The 17,202-nt window shown below is 46.5% G+C and overlaps 1 protein-coding gene across 2 annotated transcripts in view; it reads left to right on the forward strand.

Moving 5' to 3' along the window:
* The window catches only part of TECTA (tectorin alpha), an 84,757-nt gene that overhangs the window by 18,184 nt on the left and 49,371 nt on the right, over positions 1–17,202 (forward strand). For both annotated transcript variants that reach the window (XM_055273503.2, XM_055273504.2), the window contains exons 7-9: positions 5,112–5,682; positions 7,580–8,172; positions 9,464–10,037. In XM_055273503.2, coding sequence (XP_055129478.1) covers positions 5,112–5,682; positions 7,580–8,172; positions 9,464–10,037 — 1,738 coding nt within the window. The remainder of the gene's footprint in view (positions 1–5,111; positions 5,683–7,579; positions 8,173–9,463; positions 10,038–17,202) is intronic.

The following is a 17,202-nucleotide window of genomic DNA, read 5'->3' on the forward strand; positions in this document are numbered from 1 at the left end:
TTCAGGCCCAGCAGCTTTGCTAATTTTGCGTGACTCTGTTCCATCGTCCAAGCATAGGGCATGGATTCCTCAATTTTCTGTAGCGACAGGGAGATGTGGATGTGAATGTAAATGTTTCAGAAAGAAAAGGTTATGTGACTCCAACTGCGAGCTAACAATGGCTTCCTTTTCCTTTTGCCAAATGGTTTCCAAGCGTCTCTGAATACACCTGCCCTGCTGGGGAGACTGGCTCCATGGATGGCAGAGCCCCGACCCAGGGTGATGTGGGGACAGGCAGGGAGAGGGCTGGGAATCAGGAAGGAACCTGAGATGCCGGGAGGCAGCTGACTTCTTCAGCCATGCTGTGCCAGGCCAGAAATGGCCACTAAGATCTGTTCTTCTAAAACACAGATCCCCCTTCTCCAGCACTGTCTCCATATGCTGGGATTAGGAGCTGGGTTCTGTACATGGATTTTCCCCCATTGAACTGTTCTCAAATAACAAAATAAACAGTTTAGGATTAGATATACCAGTAGGACCAAAGAAAGGCAGCATAAGTAAAAATCCATCTAGAAGTAGCATCTCCTTCTAGCTAATACCAGTACTCATCTTTCTTCCCCACATGAACATGAGTAGTTTAGGGTGCTCTAGTGAACAGGGAGCCAAGGCCAACTAGCCCATGGCGATGAGCAGCTTGGACTCTGGGGCTGGGCCTGTTCAAATCCCTACATCACCACCGCCAGCTGAGTGGCCTGTTTGAGCTTTGTTTTCTTTGTCTGTGAGACAGGGCCCTCTAGGAGGCAGGGCTCCTGGGCTGTAGCTGGCCTTGGAGGCCTCTCCTCAGCACTGGGATACAGGCAGCAGGGAGAAGTGGAGAGAACCTGGCTTTGGAGTTCGACTAGGAGGAGTCAGGCTCTGTCACTTGCAAGTCACACCAGCCCCCATCCTCAATTTCCTCATCTATAAAAGGAGAAAATGATAAGGACCTCCTAAGGCTGTTATGAGAATTAAATAGAATAGCCACAGGGCAATGTCCAGTACAAAGCCTGACACACAGTAGGCCCTTGGTGCATGCTGGCTCCCTATGACCATTCCCATGGAACTTTCTTTCAGTTCCAAGACCTGTGCCTCTGTGACTCCACTTCTCGCCTCTTCCCCCTGCCCCCACCCACATCCTGGGAGGGGTACTGTGGAAGAGGGAAATGGTCAGAACGCAGGCAGAAGAAAAGCAAGTGAATAGGCAAGGCTTATCAGCTGTCTGCTAACCATAGGTTGAGGTTGAGGACAGGGTCAGAGGAATGAAGCAAGGAATTACAGTTGGGGACAAGAGTTCTCTGCGGTCTCCTGCTCTAAGCACTGTGGGACACAAGCACAATGACTCTATAGTGAGAGTGAAAGGGGGTGCAATGATCACTTATGCCAGAAAAAAAAAGGTATCAACTGGAACATTACTGACACCCACAGTCACCCAGGTGTCAGGTCAGCCTGAGTGCAACAAGAACAGAGGCAGGGAAACTGGCGTCCTGGGGGTTGTGATGGTGGGGGGACTGTAGAAATATCCAGAACCAGCCTACCCCATGGCTTCTGCTTTGGGACACAGTAAGACTTTGTCCCTTGCTAGCAGGAGCTTAAGTAAGAGCAGAGGAGCCCATTCAGCAGTTGACGTATTTGACATTCATAATTATACCAACATTGGGGAAGATTTCCCCTTCCACTTACCAGCACAGAACAATGGATAAGTGTTCAGCACTCTTACTAGCTGACCTACCCTATAATATGGCTCTTCTCTTCCTTTTTTCTTAGGATAGGAAAAGCCATATTATAGGCAAGGTCAGCTAGTAAGAGTTGGCTAACCCTCTACCAGGAGATAAGAATTAATTAATCAACTCCTTGGTTTTTCTTTTTACTTCTAGCTCTCTGCAGGATGGTTTATTTCTCAAGCTTATTTTCTTATTCCCTTCCCCCATTGCTATGATCTAAATATTTGTGTCCCCTCAAAATTCATATGTTGAAATTCTAACTCCTAAGGTGATGGTATAAGGAGGTGGGACCTTGAGGAGGTGATTAGGTCATGAGGGTGGAGCCCTTATGAATGGGATTAGTGCCCTTAGAAAGGAGGCCAGAGGGAGCTCATTTCTTCTTTCACCATATGTGAACACAGCTGGAAGGTGCCATTTATGAACCAGAAAGTGGGCTCTCGCCAGACAATGAATCTTCTAGCCCCCTGACCTTATACTTCCCAGACTCTAGAACCGTGAGAAATAAATTTCAGTTGTTTATAAGCTACCCAGTTTATGGTATTTTGCTCTAGCAGCCCAAACAGACTAAAACAGAAGATTGGTACCAGGAGTGGGGTGCTGCTGTAATAAATACCTAAAAATGTGGTAGCAGTCTGGGCACGGTGTCTCACACCTATAATCCCAGCACTTTTGGAGGCCAAGGAGGGCAGATTGCTTGAGCTCAGAAGTTCAAGACCACCCTGGGCAGCATGGCAAAAGCCTGTCTCTCCAAAAAAAAAAAAGCCAAAACAGCCAGGTGTTGTGGGGGGCACCTGTAGTCCCAGCTACTCAGGAGGCTGAGGTGGGAGGATCACTGGAGCCAGAGAGGTTGAGGCTGCAGTGAGCCATGTTTGTACCACTGCACTCCAGCCTGGGAGATAGAGCAAGACCCTGTCTCAAAAAAAAAAAAAAAAAAAAAAGTGGTAGCAGCTTTGGGTAATTGGTAGAGGCTGGAAGAGTTTTGAAGTACATTCTAGCAAAAGCCTACATTGTAGTGAATGGACCATTAAGGGTGATTCTGGTGAGGACCAACTACTAATCTATAGAGACAGAGAGATGCAAGTGGCGTCTGCCATGGTAAATTTTGGAAGGGATGCTCAGACCATCATCTCATCTCCTAGACAACTCAGAAAGTAGCAACAATGATGACAGGTAAGACCCTTGTTTTTCTCATGTGCCAGAAATCAGTGTGGGTCCAGGACACCCTGGAAAGCTTACGTGCACTTATGGTCAAGCCCACCGAGGGCTATTCTAAGACAAGTCATTCCATCCCAGCCCATGAGCATGGGTGTCCATAGGTGCTAGGCATGGTAAGTGTGAAAAAGAAAATTAACTCTCTCTCTTTGAGGCTTATCAAGCCACTTACTCACCCATACTAGATGCCTGGGGCTCACTCTTGATTCTTCCCTCATTTCTCATGCCCCATTGAAAAACCACCATGTCCAGCTGTGTGTGTTCTATAAGCTCATCCCTCCCTCTCATGTCTGCAGCTAGTTTAGGCTCTCATCCTCATCACCTCCCTGGACTCCTGCAGCAGTTGCCTGTCTGGCTTCTCTGTTTCTAGTCTCAACTTCCTTCAATAATTTCTTCATGCTAGCCAGAAGGAGCTTTCTAAAACACCAATCTGTTGATGTCATTCCCTTGCTTAAAAGCCTTCAAGGGCTCTCCCTACAGAATAGAAATCCAACTTTTGTTTTGTTTTTAACATGGCTTAAAAGGCCTTCCAAGATCTGTTCTCAACACAGAAGCCAGAGCAATTCTTTTAAAACAGAAGTCAGATCGTGCCGACCCTTTGCTTTAAACACTCCCTGGGCTCTCCATCTTGCTCAGTGTCAAAGCCAAAGTCTTTACAATGGCTGACAGGCCCTGCTTGTTCTGGCTGCTCTTCTCACTCTGATGTCATCTATTGCTGCCCTCTCCTGCTGTCTCTCTCCAGCCACACTGTCCCCCACACCCCTTGTAATTCTGGGAGTGCCCAGGTATGCTCCCAACCTAAGGCTGCTGTTCCCTCCTCAAGATCCGCTCTCACCCCGGATAACCACATGGATTGCTTCCTTATCTCAGATGTCTCCTTCCCAAGGAAGTCTTCCTTGACCATCTATTTAAAATTAGAAACCCTTTTCCTTAGCACTTTTTAGAAAAGTATTTCCTGCTCTTTATTTTTCTGCATTAACACTCATCTGACATGAGTTTTACTCATTTATTTTGCTTGTTGTTGGTCTCCCCAGCTAAAATGTAAGTTCCATGAGGCAGAGATTTCTGTTCATTTCACTTGCTGCTAATTGCCAACTCTTAGAACAGTGCTAGGTACACAGAAAGGCCTAAATACATATTTGTAGAATGAATGGACCTTGCCTGTACCTCCAGCATCATCTTCAGCCATCTCTTCCCTCTGTAGTCCAGTAACACCTCAGTGTCTGCCTCCCAGCCCCACCCAGCTGTTCCTCACCCTCCTGCCTCTGCTCTCTTGTCCTGGATTTCTCTGCCCTTCCCCTACTCTTCCTTTGGCCACTTCTATTTATCTTTAAAGACCCAGGTTAGACTTAACTGCTTCTAAAAACCTTATGTGATTCCCCTATGCTGGATTCAATGTTCATTTACTGCTCTCCCATTTTATCCTCTATTGACTCACAGTTAGAGAGTATGTTGTAAGTATCGATGCATGTCCCTCTTCTTCAGCAGACTGAAGGCTCCTGAGGGGCAGGGGCAATTATGTTTTTTAACCCTTTACATCTCAGTTCCTGACATAGTGCTTGGTACCTAGCAGGTGTTTAATTGTGTTGTTGTTGAATGGTTACATGACATAGTTCTGATACAAGGAAGTTACAAAGTACAACACTTGGAGAATACTACATCAAGACAGCCTCAAAGCTAAATGGTGTCCAGCGGTGCACCCAGCACACACTCGAGCTGAGAGTAGGGTCGGGAGGACTAAAGCCAGGAAGGGGGTCCTGGAAAATGCATGACTTAAGCGGAGACTTAAAGAATGGATATTTAGAGGAATGCAGAGGAAAAGGGAGGTGACTGGTCTTTGAAGAAAAGATTTGAAGCTAGCCAAGAGCCAGCCAGGAAATGTTGACAACCACACAGTCCCCAGAGGAGTCCGTAGTGGCACTCGTATGCCACAGCAATCACAGCCCATATACACAGTCCTTGGGCTGGCCCACAAGCAGCTCTCTCCATTTTCCCCCAGGCCTTTGCCTTAATCAGAGGGAAGCCCACTGGAGCCTGGACCGTTAAGGTGGCCATTGTCTCTGGAGTGTTGAGTTGCTTTGCGTTCCTTTCCTGATCTCTGCTGGAACCCAGTGCCTGGGCACCTGCTCACCTGCCTTTCACTATTACTGTTGTTGGCAGGTTAATGACCTAGTGACTTCTTTGCCCGTCACCTTAGACTTGGGGACAGTGAAAATCTACCAAAGTGGCATGTCTACTGCCGTGGAAACAGATTTTGGGCTCTTAGTGACTTTCGATGGCCAGCACTACGCCTCCATTTCCGTCCCAGGCTCCTATATAAACTCTACCTGCGGACTCTGTGGAAACTATAATAAAAACCCACTGGATGACTTCCTCCGCCCGGATGGCAGGCCGGCCATGTCTGTCCTGGATCTGGGAGAGAGCTGGCGTGTGTACCACGCGGACTGGAAGTGCGACTCCGGCTGCATCGACAACTGCACCCAGTGCGACGCTGCCACTGAAGCCCTCTACTTTGGCTCTGACTACTGCGGCTTCCTCAACAAGACAGACGGCCCTCTGTGGGAGTGTGGCACTGTCGTGGACCCCACTGCTTTTGTGCACAGCTGCGTGTATGACCTGTGCAGTGTGAGGGACAATGGCACGCTCCTCTGCCAAGCCATCCAGGCCTATGCTCTTGTGTGCCAAGCCCTTGGCATTCCAGTTGGAGACTGGCGAACCCAGACTGGGTGTGGTAAGCTGGCATCCCATCCCCATGACAGATCTGTCTTGTGCAGGGGGCAAGGATAGGCTTTGGGGGCTCCTCCAAATGTTCCTGTTAAGACTTGTGACCCAAGAATGAGGGGGACGTTGAAATTGCACAAATTACAAAGAACGAATTGTGAAAGGATCTTTACTTTTGCCCCCACCTAATACCACAGCTAGGAAACAAGAACCCATTGATGAACATACATTGTCTGGAAACATGAAAGGCATGGCAGGAAGTCCCGTAGCAGGGGACGGCAGCTCCAGAGTTGAGTGAGGAGGTGCGGTGTCCAAAGGTGGAGGTGGCTACTTTTGTGGCTGTTGAGTTAATGCAGCTGTGGGCCTGGGTCATCAAAACTAGCCCTTGGGAAAATAGCTCACCTCCCACATAGAACCTGTAGCAATTGTTCCTGGCACTTTCTTCTCCACTGTCAGACCCTTTAGGGTTTGTGCCCTGCTGCTGCTGCAGATGAGGAGTACAGCATATGAGTAAAGAAGCCCTTTTTCTTAAATGTTAGGAGTGGTTAGGAAAAGCCCCAACTTTGAGAGAAATCCTGGCTCTTTTGAATTATACTTTTGGATTAAGCATTTTGTACCATTTAATTGTCTCATTATTTTTTCCTCATATCCCACTTAAATATTTATTTCTTTTTCTAGTTATACACAGTTTAAAAACAAATAGGTTTCATTTCCTTCCTAGTCCTTGGTTTTCTCCGTATGAGTAAATAGAAAATTGTAATCCATGCATTTGAGAGTGCTAGGGAGGTGAGAAGATTTAAAAGTTTCTTTAAGTTCCAAGGCTAGAGGGAGAATTCTTCCTATCAGTATAAGTTGGAGTCACATAAACCATCATGTATCAGGTTCAATTCTTAAGAGTTTTGGTCAAACTACAATACAAGCAACTGTATTCTTGCTGTGTGACTGACCAGCCTCTCTTATGACCAGAGCATCCATATTTGGATTCAAGTTGAGATTGAATATGGCTTCTGTTTGATCCTTATATAAGCCAAGAGCATCCAAATTACCTAACTAAAATGTTACAATGGCTACAGATATATATTTTCTAGTGGCACTACTTTCCCATCCTCTACATTTCTCTTTATTTTCTCTCTCTTATTCTGGCTCAATGGACTCTATCTAATTCAGACAGCTAGTTTGCTAGGCCCCTGAGCCCCTGCTTGTTGGATTCAACCAGACTCAAACATTTATGTAGACCCAGATGTTATTAAAGCAAGAACCAAAGATTTCTAAGGCAAGAAGGGCCTTTAGAAGACATCTTACCTTGTCTCCTGGAGAAACAGCCACACAAATTCTTTGAATTCTTTGGAGGTAGCCAGGGTGCTTTCTTATTTTTAATATCCCAGGGAATTCATCCCCACAGCCTTCCTTGGTCACACTTAGGTATTTTAAGTGCCTCCCTGTTACAAATTTCACGTTTTCAAACTACTCCTCTAATGGTTACATTTTCCATTTCTCCTGAAAATTGGATTTATTTCCTTCCAAGAATGGGCCATGCTCTTTAAAATCAGATCAATTTATATGTCCATCAGTGGAAGCTCTTAAAAGATCTCGGTAGTGTGGATCATCAAATAATAAACGTATATTGGGTAATCGGTAGTCTAGAAAGGATGGCATCCTGAAAGTTTAATTTTAGTCAAGATGATCAAATTCCAATAAAAGTTCACAGTCCAATCACGCTGCTCAGTAGTTATTAGGAGAGTCACTGAGCTGGGTTTTACAGATGCAACCTCAATTCTCTCTTCCCCGAGTGGCCGCTTGACTCACTCTAGGAACTAAATGATCCAGGAGGAGCGTTAAGATTCTGGCCGGTTAGCACTCGGGGTCCATTCACCTTGTTATCGGCTCTCTTCCTTTCCCCGCGTCAGTGTCCACAGTGCAGTGCCCGAGCTTCAGCCACTACTCCGTGTGCACAAGCAGCTGCCCCGACACGTGCTCCGACCTGACGGCCTCGCGGAACTGCGCCACGCCGTGCACGGAGGGCTGCGAGTGCAACGAGGGCTTCGTCCTCAGCACCAGCCAGTGCGTCCCGCTGCACAAGTGCGGCTGCGACTTCGACGGCCACTACTACACCATGGGGGAGTTCTTCTGGGCCACGGCCAACTGCACTGTGCAGTGCCTGTGCGAGGAGGGCGGGGACGTCTACTGCTTCAACAAGACCTGCGGCAGCGGGGAGGTGTGCGCCGTGGAGGACGGCTACCAGGGCTGCTTCCCCAAGCGGGAGACCGTGTGCCTGCTCAGCCAGAAACAGGTGCTGCACACCTTTGATGGCGCCTCCTACGCCTTCCCCTCCGAGTTCTCCTACACCCTCCTGAAGACCTGCCCTGAGCGCCCAGAGTACTTGGAAATCGACATCAACAAGAAGAAGCCCGATGCAGGACCTGCTTGGCTGCGGGGACTTCGGATCCTGGTGGCCGACCAGGAGGTCAAGATAGGAGGCATCGGGGCTTCGGAAGTCAAGGTAAGGCTCCTTGCTCCTTTGGAGGGCTTCCTGGTACGTCCAGCCGGGAGGAGGAGCTCGCCATCCTTTTCAGCTTTGCCTTTCTGCCACTGCCTATGAGTGGATTTTAGAAAGAAGACGGCTCCAAAGGGGAGCGTTTTCTAATGATCTGCACCAAATAAGACTTACCAGGTGGAGAAATGGCATGCAGCTGGGATTTCTCCAATTAGATAGAGCAGGACTAGCTCTCCGGAATAGCAAATACTTACAGAACACTTACTATGTGCCAAGCACTATTCTAAGCCCCTTATAAGCAGTATCACACTTCATCTTATGATCCTCATTTTACAGATGAGAAAGCTGAGGAGCAGAGAGGCTAAGTAACTTCCACAGGGACACATAACCGTGAAGGGGGATTCACACCCGCCTGGCTGGCTCCAGAATCTGTGCTCTTAACCCTTGCACCCTACTAACTCCCCTACCCGTACATGCCAGTCTATGTGGGGTGATGTAAGGGGTGACTCCCGCCCCTCTGACTTGCTCTGAAAAACCCATCATTAGGCACCCAGACTCATAGATCCTTAGCTCTAGAAGGAATCTTGAGAATTATCTAGTGCAACTCTTCATTTCACGTGAAGATACTTACTAAAAGAGTAAGTGAAGGTCCCACAGCTAATTGTTGCAGAACTGGGATGCAACATGCATTTTATGTCACCTGAAGTCTAGTTTGGAAAACAAAAGCCAACACAGTACTGCCCAAGGAGATAATAAAATACACATCCACAAACTGGAAGGGATGTGTTTTTATTCTCATTGCCACAGTGGCAGAGATTTATTTATTAATAGACTAGCAGGAAGTAGATAGAAGAATGGACAGCTAGATCATTAGAGGTATGCTATGTGCCCTTGAGGAGCAGGGACACAGGAAAAGTAAGACTGGAAGAGAAAAGGAGCCAGAAAGGCAGGGAAGGAGGGGAGCTATTTTGAAAGGTACCAAACAGAGATGCCAGGCAGCAGGAAGGAGTCACGTATCTAAAACGATTTTTCTCACACTTCAGTTTAGTTTGTTTTGGGCTAGCTTTGGGTCCAGAACACACAAATAAACAGCAAATGGGTCTAATCAGGGGAATCCAAAAAGAAGTAAATAAAGAAGCCCATGACAAATCAGTTGGTATCTGTGTGGGTTCCATCAGCTTCTTGACCTCTCTCAAAAGGCTAGCAAAAGGGCAGACCGTGTCTTTATCCCACAGCCTAGGAAATGGGAAGTGCTCTGTGTGTCCCTGGAATTGATAAGAATGACTTGATTTTTCAGCTGAATGGTCAGGAAGTGGAATTGCCTTTTTTCCATCCTTCGGGGAAGCTGGAAATTTATCGAAACAAAAACAGTACGACAGTGGAGTCCAAGGGCGTGGTGACTGTCCAGTACTCAGACATAGGTCTATTGTACATTCGGCTGTCCACCACATACTTCAATTGCACGGGCGGCTTGTGCGGCTTCTACAATGCCAACGCCAGTGACGAGTTCTGTCTCCCCAACGGCAAGTGCACGGACAACCTGGCAGTGTTCCTGGAAAGCTGGACAACTTTCGAGGAGATCTGCAACGGAGAGTGTGGGGACCTGCTGAAGGCCTGCAACAATGACTCAGAGCTTCTCAAGTTTTATCGAAGCCGCTCCAGGTGCGGCATCATCAACGACCCCTCCAACAGCTCCTTCCTGGAGTGCCATGGGGTGGTGAACGTCACTGCCTACTACCGCACCTGCCTCTTCCGCCTGTGCCAGAGTGGGGGCAATGAGTCAGAGCTCTGTGACTCTGTGGCCCGGTATGCAAGCGCCTGCAAGAATGCCGACGTGGAGGTGGGGCCCTGGCGGACCTATGATTTCTGCCGTAAGTTGGGGTTGGATTCTGGAAGAGGCTTTCTAGGTGGGAAATAGATGCCATACTGGGCCTTCCTCAGGACTTCCCTTCCAGGTGGGACTGAGCTCGAGGGTGATGTTAATTACTGTGTATACTTACCCTAGTCTGATGTGTCCTCCCAAAGACTCATCACCCCAAACCAGATAGCTTCTCATCTTTACTTTTGTTCCTAACTGCACAGTACCTCCTCACTGTAGAACAATTAACCATCCTATTTACATGTGGTTTTATCTAGCAGAGGGTAGAGGCACCGTCAAAGGACTAGAAATCTTTGTGATGGCTCTGTAGGTGCCTTCTCCCTTGGCAAAGAAGAGCCCCATTCATTTCAATAGGAAGTGATGGCTAGGGCGCCTTTAGGGCATGGAGATTAGCATGCTCCCCAGGGCAAACCTGACAATGGGTATGAAGAGAGTTCTGTGTTGCTGGCTTTTAATTTTGTCCCAAGAGTATCTGACTCCTCTCAGCAATGCAGTGGCAAGTACTAGTAGTCATTAGAAAACTTGCTGGGAAGACCTGATACATAACACCCTTGGTTATCGGGGAGGCCACAGGCAGAAGTAACATGGCAGAAGGCAGGACCCACTCGTGGAGCGAGAACTGCCTCATCTGGCCTTCAGCACACAACCCTCTCCCACCACAAAGGTGGGCCCCACACCAAAGCCAAGGCTGTCATTAAGATTCCATCCCCGGCCGGGCATGGTGGCTCACGCCTGTAATCCCAGCACTTTGGGAGGCCGAGGCAGGTGGATCACGAGGTCAGGAGATCAAGATCATCCTGGCTAACATGGTGAAACCCTGTCTCTACTAAAAATACAAAAAATTAGCCGGGTGCAGTGGTGGGTGCCTGTAGTCCCAACTATTTGGAAGGCTGAGGCAGGAGAATCGCTTGTACCTGGGCTGCGTTACTTGCAGTGAGCCGAGATCATGCCACTGCACTCCAGCCTGGGTGACAGAGCAAGACTCCGTCTCAAAAACAAAACAAAACAAAGGATTCATCCCTGATGGCTATTTATCTTCCTCCGTTTTTAATTGGCAAAAGTATTTTTTAATTTGAAATAATTTTAGACTTACAGAAAAGTTGCAGGAATAATACAGTCTACCATTCTCTCAGATTCCCTAATCGTTAACATTTTAACACATTTTCTTTCTAATTTTGTCTCTGAAAATATACTCACTCTTTTTCTAAACCAGTTGAGAGTAAGTTGCTGTCATTACGCCTGTTTGTACCTAAATATTTCAGTGTGTTTCCTAAGTATAAGAACAGTTATATGACCATAACATAATCATTAAAATCAGGATACTGCCATTGATACAGTACTATTATGTAATCTGAAGACCATGTCCATATTTCGTTAGTGGTTCCAATCATGTCTCTTACAGCCAAAACAAAAACCAAACCCTGGAGTACAATCCAGGATCACATGTTGCATCTTATCATGATGTCTCTGTAGGCGCCTTTAATCTGGAGTAGGTCCTCAGTCTTTGACTTTCATCGTCTTCGCGTTTTTGAAGAGTACAGGCCAGTTATTTTGCGGACTGTTTCTCAGTTTGAGTTGGCTTATATTTCTTCCCGGTTACATTGAAATTATGCATTTTTGGCAGGAATACCACAAAAGCAATGATGTGTCTTCTCAGTGTGTCATATCTGGAGGCCTCTGATGTTGGTTTGTCGCATTACACTGAGCATGATAGATTCGATCGCTTGCTTAAGGTAGTGTCTGTCAGATTTCTCCACGGAAAGTTACTGGTTTTTTTATCGTATAATTAATACATATTTTTCAGGGAAATACTTTAAATTTAGGTAGCTATTCTATTCCTTGAACTTGCATACACTAGATTTAGCATCCAGTGATGATTTTTGCCTGAATCATTTATTACTGTTTGTGAAATGGCAATATTTTTCTAATTCAATGGCTCCTGCATTTATTAGTTGGCATTCTACTGTAAAGAGATGTCCTTTTCACCCATTTATTTATTTTTATTTGTTTAGATGAGTCATGGATTCCTACTTAACCGATTGTATCTGTTATCATAATTTGTTTTATGCTCAAAATGTTCCATATACGGCCAGTGGGAGTCCCCTCCGGCAGTGGTTTCTGTTGACATTTGCTTCATCATTCGTTGTTTTCCACGAGGCACAGTGTACTCCGGGCTCATCTTGTACTTTCTCTGCTCTAGCCTTGGATTAGCCATTTCTCCAAGGATCTCTGGTTCCTTCGAGTGGAGTGTAGTGCTGAGGAGATAGGATCTGGGTGTCAGGTGTGCCCACTCTTCCTAGAGTGTCATTGATTCTAGCATTCCTTAGTGGAGAGAGTGCAGAAATGCATGTATGTGCCTATACACACCCTCCATACACATTTTTATGTAGCTAGGTGTGTTGCTCTCTCTTTTTATCTGCCTCTGTCTGTATCTCACCGTGAGTTCATACTGAACCTACAATTTCAATCCAATACCACTGAGTTTTCTAGTTTTCCTTTTTTTTAAATTTTTTTCAGATGGAGTCTCACTCTGTCACCCAGGCTGGAGTGCAGTGGCATGACCTCAGCTCACTGCAACCTCCGCCTCCCCAGGTTCAAGCGATTCTCCTACCTCAGCCTCCCGAGTAGCTGAGATTACAGGCGCCTGCCACTGCACCTGGCTAATTTTTTTTTTTTTTTTGTATTTTTAGTAGAGACGGGGGTTTCATCATCTTGGCCAGGCTGGCCTTGAACTTCTGACCTCGTGATCCACCCACCTTGGTGTCCTAAAGTGCTGGGATTACAGGAGTGAGCCACTGCGCCCGGCCAGTTTTCCATTTTTTATCTGAGAGTGAGAAACCTGGCCCATTGTATTTCCTCCTAAGTTTGTTTATTTTCTTAGCTTCTTATTTTGAAATAATTTCAAAGCTACATAAGAGAACACCTGTATACTCATTGCCCAGATTAACCTATTAATAACATTTGTTCATTTGTTTTATCATTCCCTCCCTTTCCCTGTCTCTTCCTTCGTCCCTCCCTGCCCTTCGTGTGAGAGTGAGTTGCAGACTTCATGTCTCATTACCCGTAAAACTTCAGTATGTATTTCCTTAGAGTAGGGGCATTTATATACATAACCACAGTACAGTTTTCAACCTTAGGAAATTTAACATTGATACAGTAATTTAACATCCGTATTCCAATTTTGTCAGTTGACTGAGCAATGTTCTTTACGGCTCTTTGGGGGTGCCTGGGTGGGGCACTTAGTACAGACCTAATTTAGAATCACACGTTGCTTTTCATTGTCATATCTCTTTAGTCTCCTTTAATCTGGAATAATGACTTAGTTTTTCTTTGTCTTTTCTGATATGGGCATTTTTGAAGAACACAGCCTCCATGCTTTTTGAAACAGAATGACCCTCCATTGGGATTGATGTTCCATCCTGAGGAGCTTCAGCTGTGCATCTCCACTCAGCCTCCCGGGCAGGTGCCACGTGGTTTTTCTCGTGGAATCACAGCACACACAGAAGCATGATCTTGTCCAGCCTCCCCTCATTGGTGATGTGCATGTTGATTCCCTGGTCAAGGTGTTGTCAAATGTCTCTGCTGCAGAGTCACTGTGAGCATTCCCTTGCAACTAATAAGCAACCCGTGGGGAAATACTTTAAGAGTGTGCAAATATCCTGTCTGTCAGTCTATCTGTCTGTCTATCAGTCGTCTTATCAATCTGGACATGGATGCCTGTTTTTTCCAGTGGTCTAAATTTCATCTATATTTCATCTTCCATGTATTAATTATTTTTGGTGTTAAAATTGCTCTGGATTGGCCTGTAGGAGCTCCTTCAAGCTGGCTCCTGTGTCCCTTCAGCATGCCTCTGTCATTTTTTTGAGTACTTTCTTCCTTTTGGCATAACAGGGTGCTTCACGCTCATCTTTTAATCTTCCCTGCCCCGTGCTGGAATCAGCTTGACTCCAAGAAGCCCTGGTGAGTGGGGAGTGTTATTAGAAACCAAGATGTAAGGGAGGTGACCCCATTGCTGTTGGGGCGCCTTTGCTTTGCCTCTAGGTCCTTTCAACAGACAGAGATGAAAACCAGCACACCACACACACACACAGACACACACACACACACACGCATACATACATATCTTTTTAACTCTATGATTCCTGACCTTGGGAAATCCAAGGAGCATGTGGAGAGCTTAGCGGTTTTCATCTCAGAAGGGCAGTTGTGTCCCTGATGAGCCCCCGGGGAGGGACTAATAGCAGATGCTGTGACTCCGAAGCTACCTACAGCAGGAGAGCCTCCACGGTTTCTGTTGGCCACCACATCAGGTGGGACCTTATCATACTTTCCCAAAGTCTTTTTTTCCATCCACCTCCCTATATCCTCTTTTGTCCTATCTCCAGCTTATCCAACACGATCTCTGTTTCTGCTCCCACACTGACCCTCCCAGTTGTATTTCATTCATGCTACAGGCTGGCTGAGTCTCCCCCATACCAAACCTGTTCTGTTGCCAGGCCACTTCAGTGCCGTCCTTTTAGACTGCTAACTCCTACCCGGCAGGGGATGGTTCTGAGTTGTTTTTGTGCTGCACGGAGCACAGTTTGGTGGCGTCATGTGTGCCAAGTTAGCAGGGCATGATGGTGATATTCCCTGTTTCCCTGCATGTGACAGCTACTGAGAAAAGCTTCTCACTATCCCTCATCTGGGCCAGCAGACCTGGAGGAAGCTCTATCAGTGTCTTTTTTAGGGAAGTTGTGGGCAGAAGCAGTCACATGGAACATGGCTTTCTTGGGCTGAGGGCCAGGGCTCCTACTTGAGATGTTCCCCCCAGGATGTCTCATCTAGATCTTGTGTACATGGATCTGGCGAGAAGGACTGGATAGTGCACACTTGATTCATCAGGCCTCCAAGCACTAAGGGATTAATCTGGTCGGAGTCTTGCATAGTGGGGATTGAACTGGACGACAGCTGTGAATCAGGAACACAATCTTCTTTGAACCTAGAGAGAGACAACTGCTGCCTCTGTGTTCAGATATTTTTAACTGGCCCTCCTGTTGGCAGAGCCAGGCTGCCCAATTAAATAATTTCACAGAGGCATTCCTGGGCCTAGGGGAAGTTTTATTACTCCACGTCTGTATGTTCCAGACTTTCAGACAAATTCAGACAACACGATAAGTCATAAAATGAGAGCCATTTAAATAAGTCATGTTATTTGCTATCACCATAAATCTGCAGTGTTAGAACATTCATAATTTAAAGACAAATGTGAAAATCCCTCTATGCAGACATATATAATGAGTGCTGAACTAGCCTTCAACTCCAAAGCCGTGTGCTATTGTAGTCAATGGGAGTGGAGACAGTCCTTTAGCCCAGAGGAAAAAATGATTGGCTTTCAGTCCACAGTGCAGAACTGTTGTATCTGTACTTGTGGGCAGAACTATTATTGCCATGCAGTTTATTTCTCTGTAATATCCTCCGTGTCCTTGGATTGTAAAACAGTATTAAGGAGTGATGGTATGTATACGAGCCAAAGAAACTTTTAAAGGTGAGATCTTATTTTCCCAGAAGATGGCGGGGACTTCGCCGATCTTTAGATTGCACAGACTTGTAGGAGGCTTCTTCTGTGCTCCTGAGTTCTGTCCCTGCCCCTGGCAAATTGAGAGCCATTAAAGTAATAGTGAGAAATGGGAAGTATGCCCACCACTACATGGTGAGCATCCCGTGCTGTTATCATTTTATGTGCTTTTTCTTTTTTCTCAAGACGGAGTCTCACTCTGTCACCCAGGCTGGAGTACAGTGGCGCAATCTCTGCTCACTGCAACCACCACCTCCCAGGTTCAAGCGATTCTAGTGCCTCAGCCTCCTGAGTAGCTTAGATTACAGGTGCGCACCACCACGCCTGGCTAACTTTTTTTGTATTTTTAGTAGAGATGGGGTTTCACCATGTTGGCCAGGCTGTCTTGAACTCCTGACCTCAGGTGATCCACCCGCCTCAGCCTCCCAAAGTGCTGGGATTACAAGTGTGTGCTGTGCTTTTGGACCAAGAGACTTGATCTTTCAAGGAAGGCTTCTGGGAAGATGGGTAATTTGAAGTGAGACTTCAAGGATGGGTGGGATTTGTCTTTGTGGGTGGGGGGCTGTCCAGGAAGGGGAAAGTGCATGAGCAAAGGGGCTGCGGGGTGATGACCTCCTTTGCAGAGAATGATGAGGAGGCGGACGAGGCCAGAGGGCACCAGGAACAGAGAAATGAAAGACAAAGGGAGAGACTAGAAGCCAATTTGCCGAGTAAAAATACCTACATATAGCCTGTCTGTGTAATAGAAGGAGGTGCAAAGAGGAGAAAGGGCATACCATTGTTGGAGACCCTCTTGATAGATTAGATTATTAACCCTCAAAACAACCGTGCTAGCTAAATGTGGTTCATACTTAATGAAAGAGGAAACAGAAGCTCTGAAGACATGAAATAACATCCCAGAGTTAAGTTAGCAGCATCCACAGGTCTCTGTGGTCCCAAAACATACAATGCTCCCTCTCCAGAGTCTTTGAGTCAGTGGACCCAGATTAAATCTCACTCTGGCACTTACTAGTTAGATTTATTTAAATCACTGAACTTCAGTTTCCTTACCTGTAAGATAAGAATGATAAGATTTACCTTACTTTCCAGGTTGTTGAGATAAGGTACATAAAAGTGCCTAGGACAGTGCCTGGCATGTAGCAGGTGCTCAATTCTGGGTCTTAGACTCAAAACCTTCTATGTGGAAAGCTAGGTGCCCTAGCAGAGTGTGTGAATGAAGGGGTGCCACTGGGACTTGCATCTCCCAAATGAGGATGAGTACAGCTCACTGTACTGTGCAAATAAGACCACACACATATATACAGAAGCACACACATGCAATCACACACATGCATACTCACACACGTGCACATGCACACTCGCATGCACAGATGTGTGCACACCCATGCACTCATACATACACACATGCACTCACACACATGCACTCACACACATGCATGCACACACACATGCACTCACACACACGCGCGCACACACACATGCATGCACAAATGCATGCATACACAAACGCATGCATGCACACATACACATGCACTCACAGACACACATGCACTCATACACACGTGCATGCACACACACTTCTGTCTCTGACTTTTGTCCT

Source organism: Symphalangus syndactylus, chromosome 3 (genome assembly GCF_028878055.3).
Source record: "Symphalangus syndactylus isolate Jambi chromosome 3, NHGRI_mSymSyn1-v2.1_pri, whole genome shotgun sequence".
NCBI classification, from domain to species: Eukaryota; Metazoa; Chordata; class Mammalia; order Primates; family Hylobatidae; genus Symphalangus; species Symphalangus syndactylus.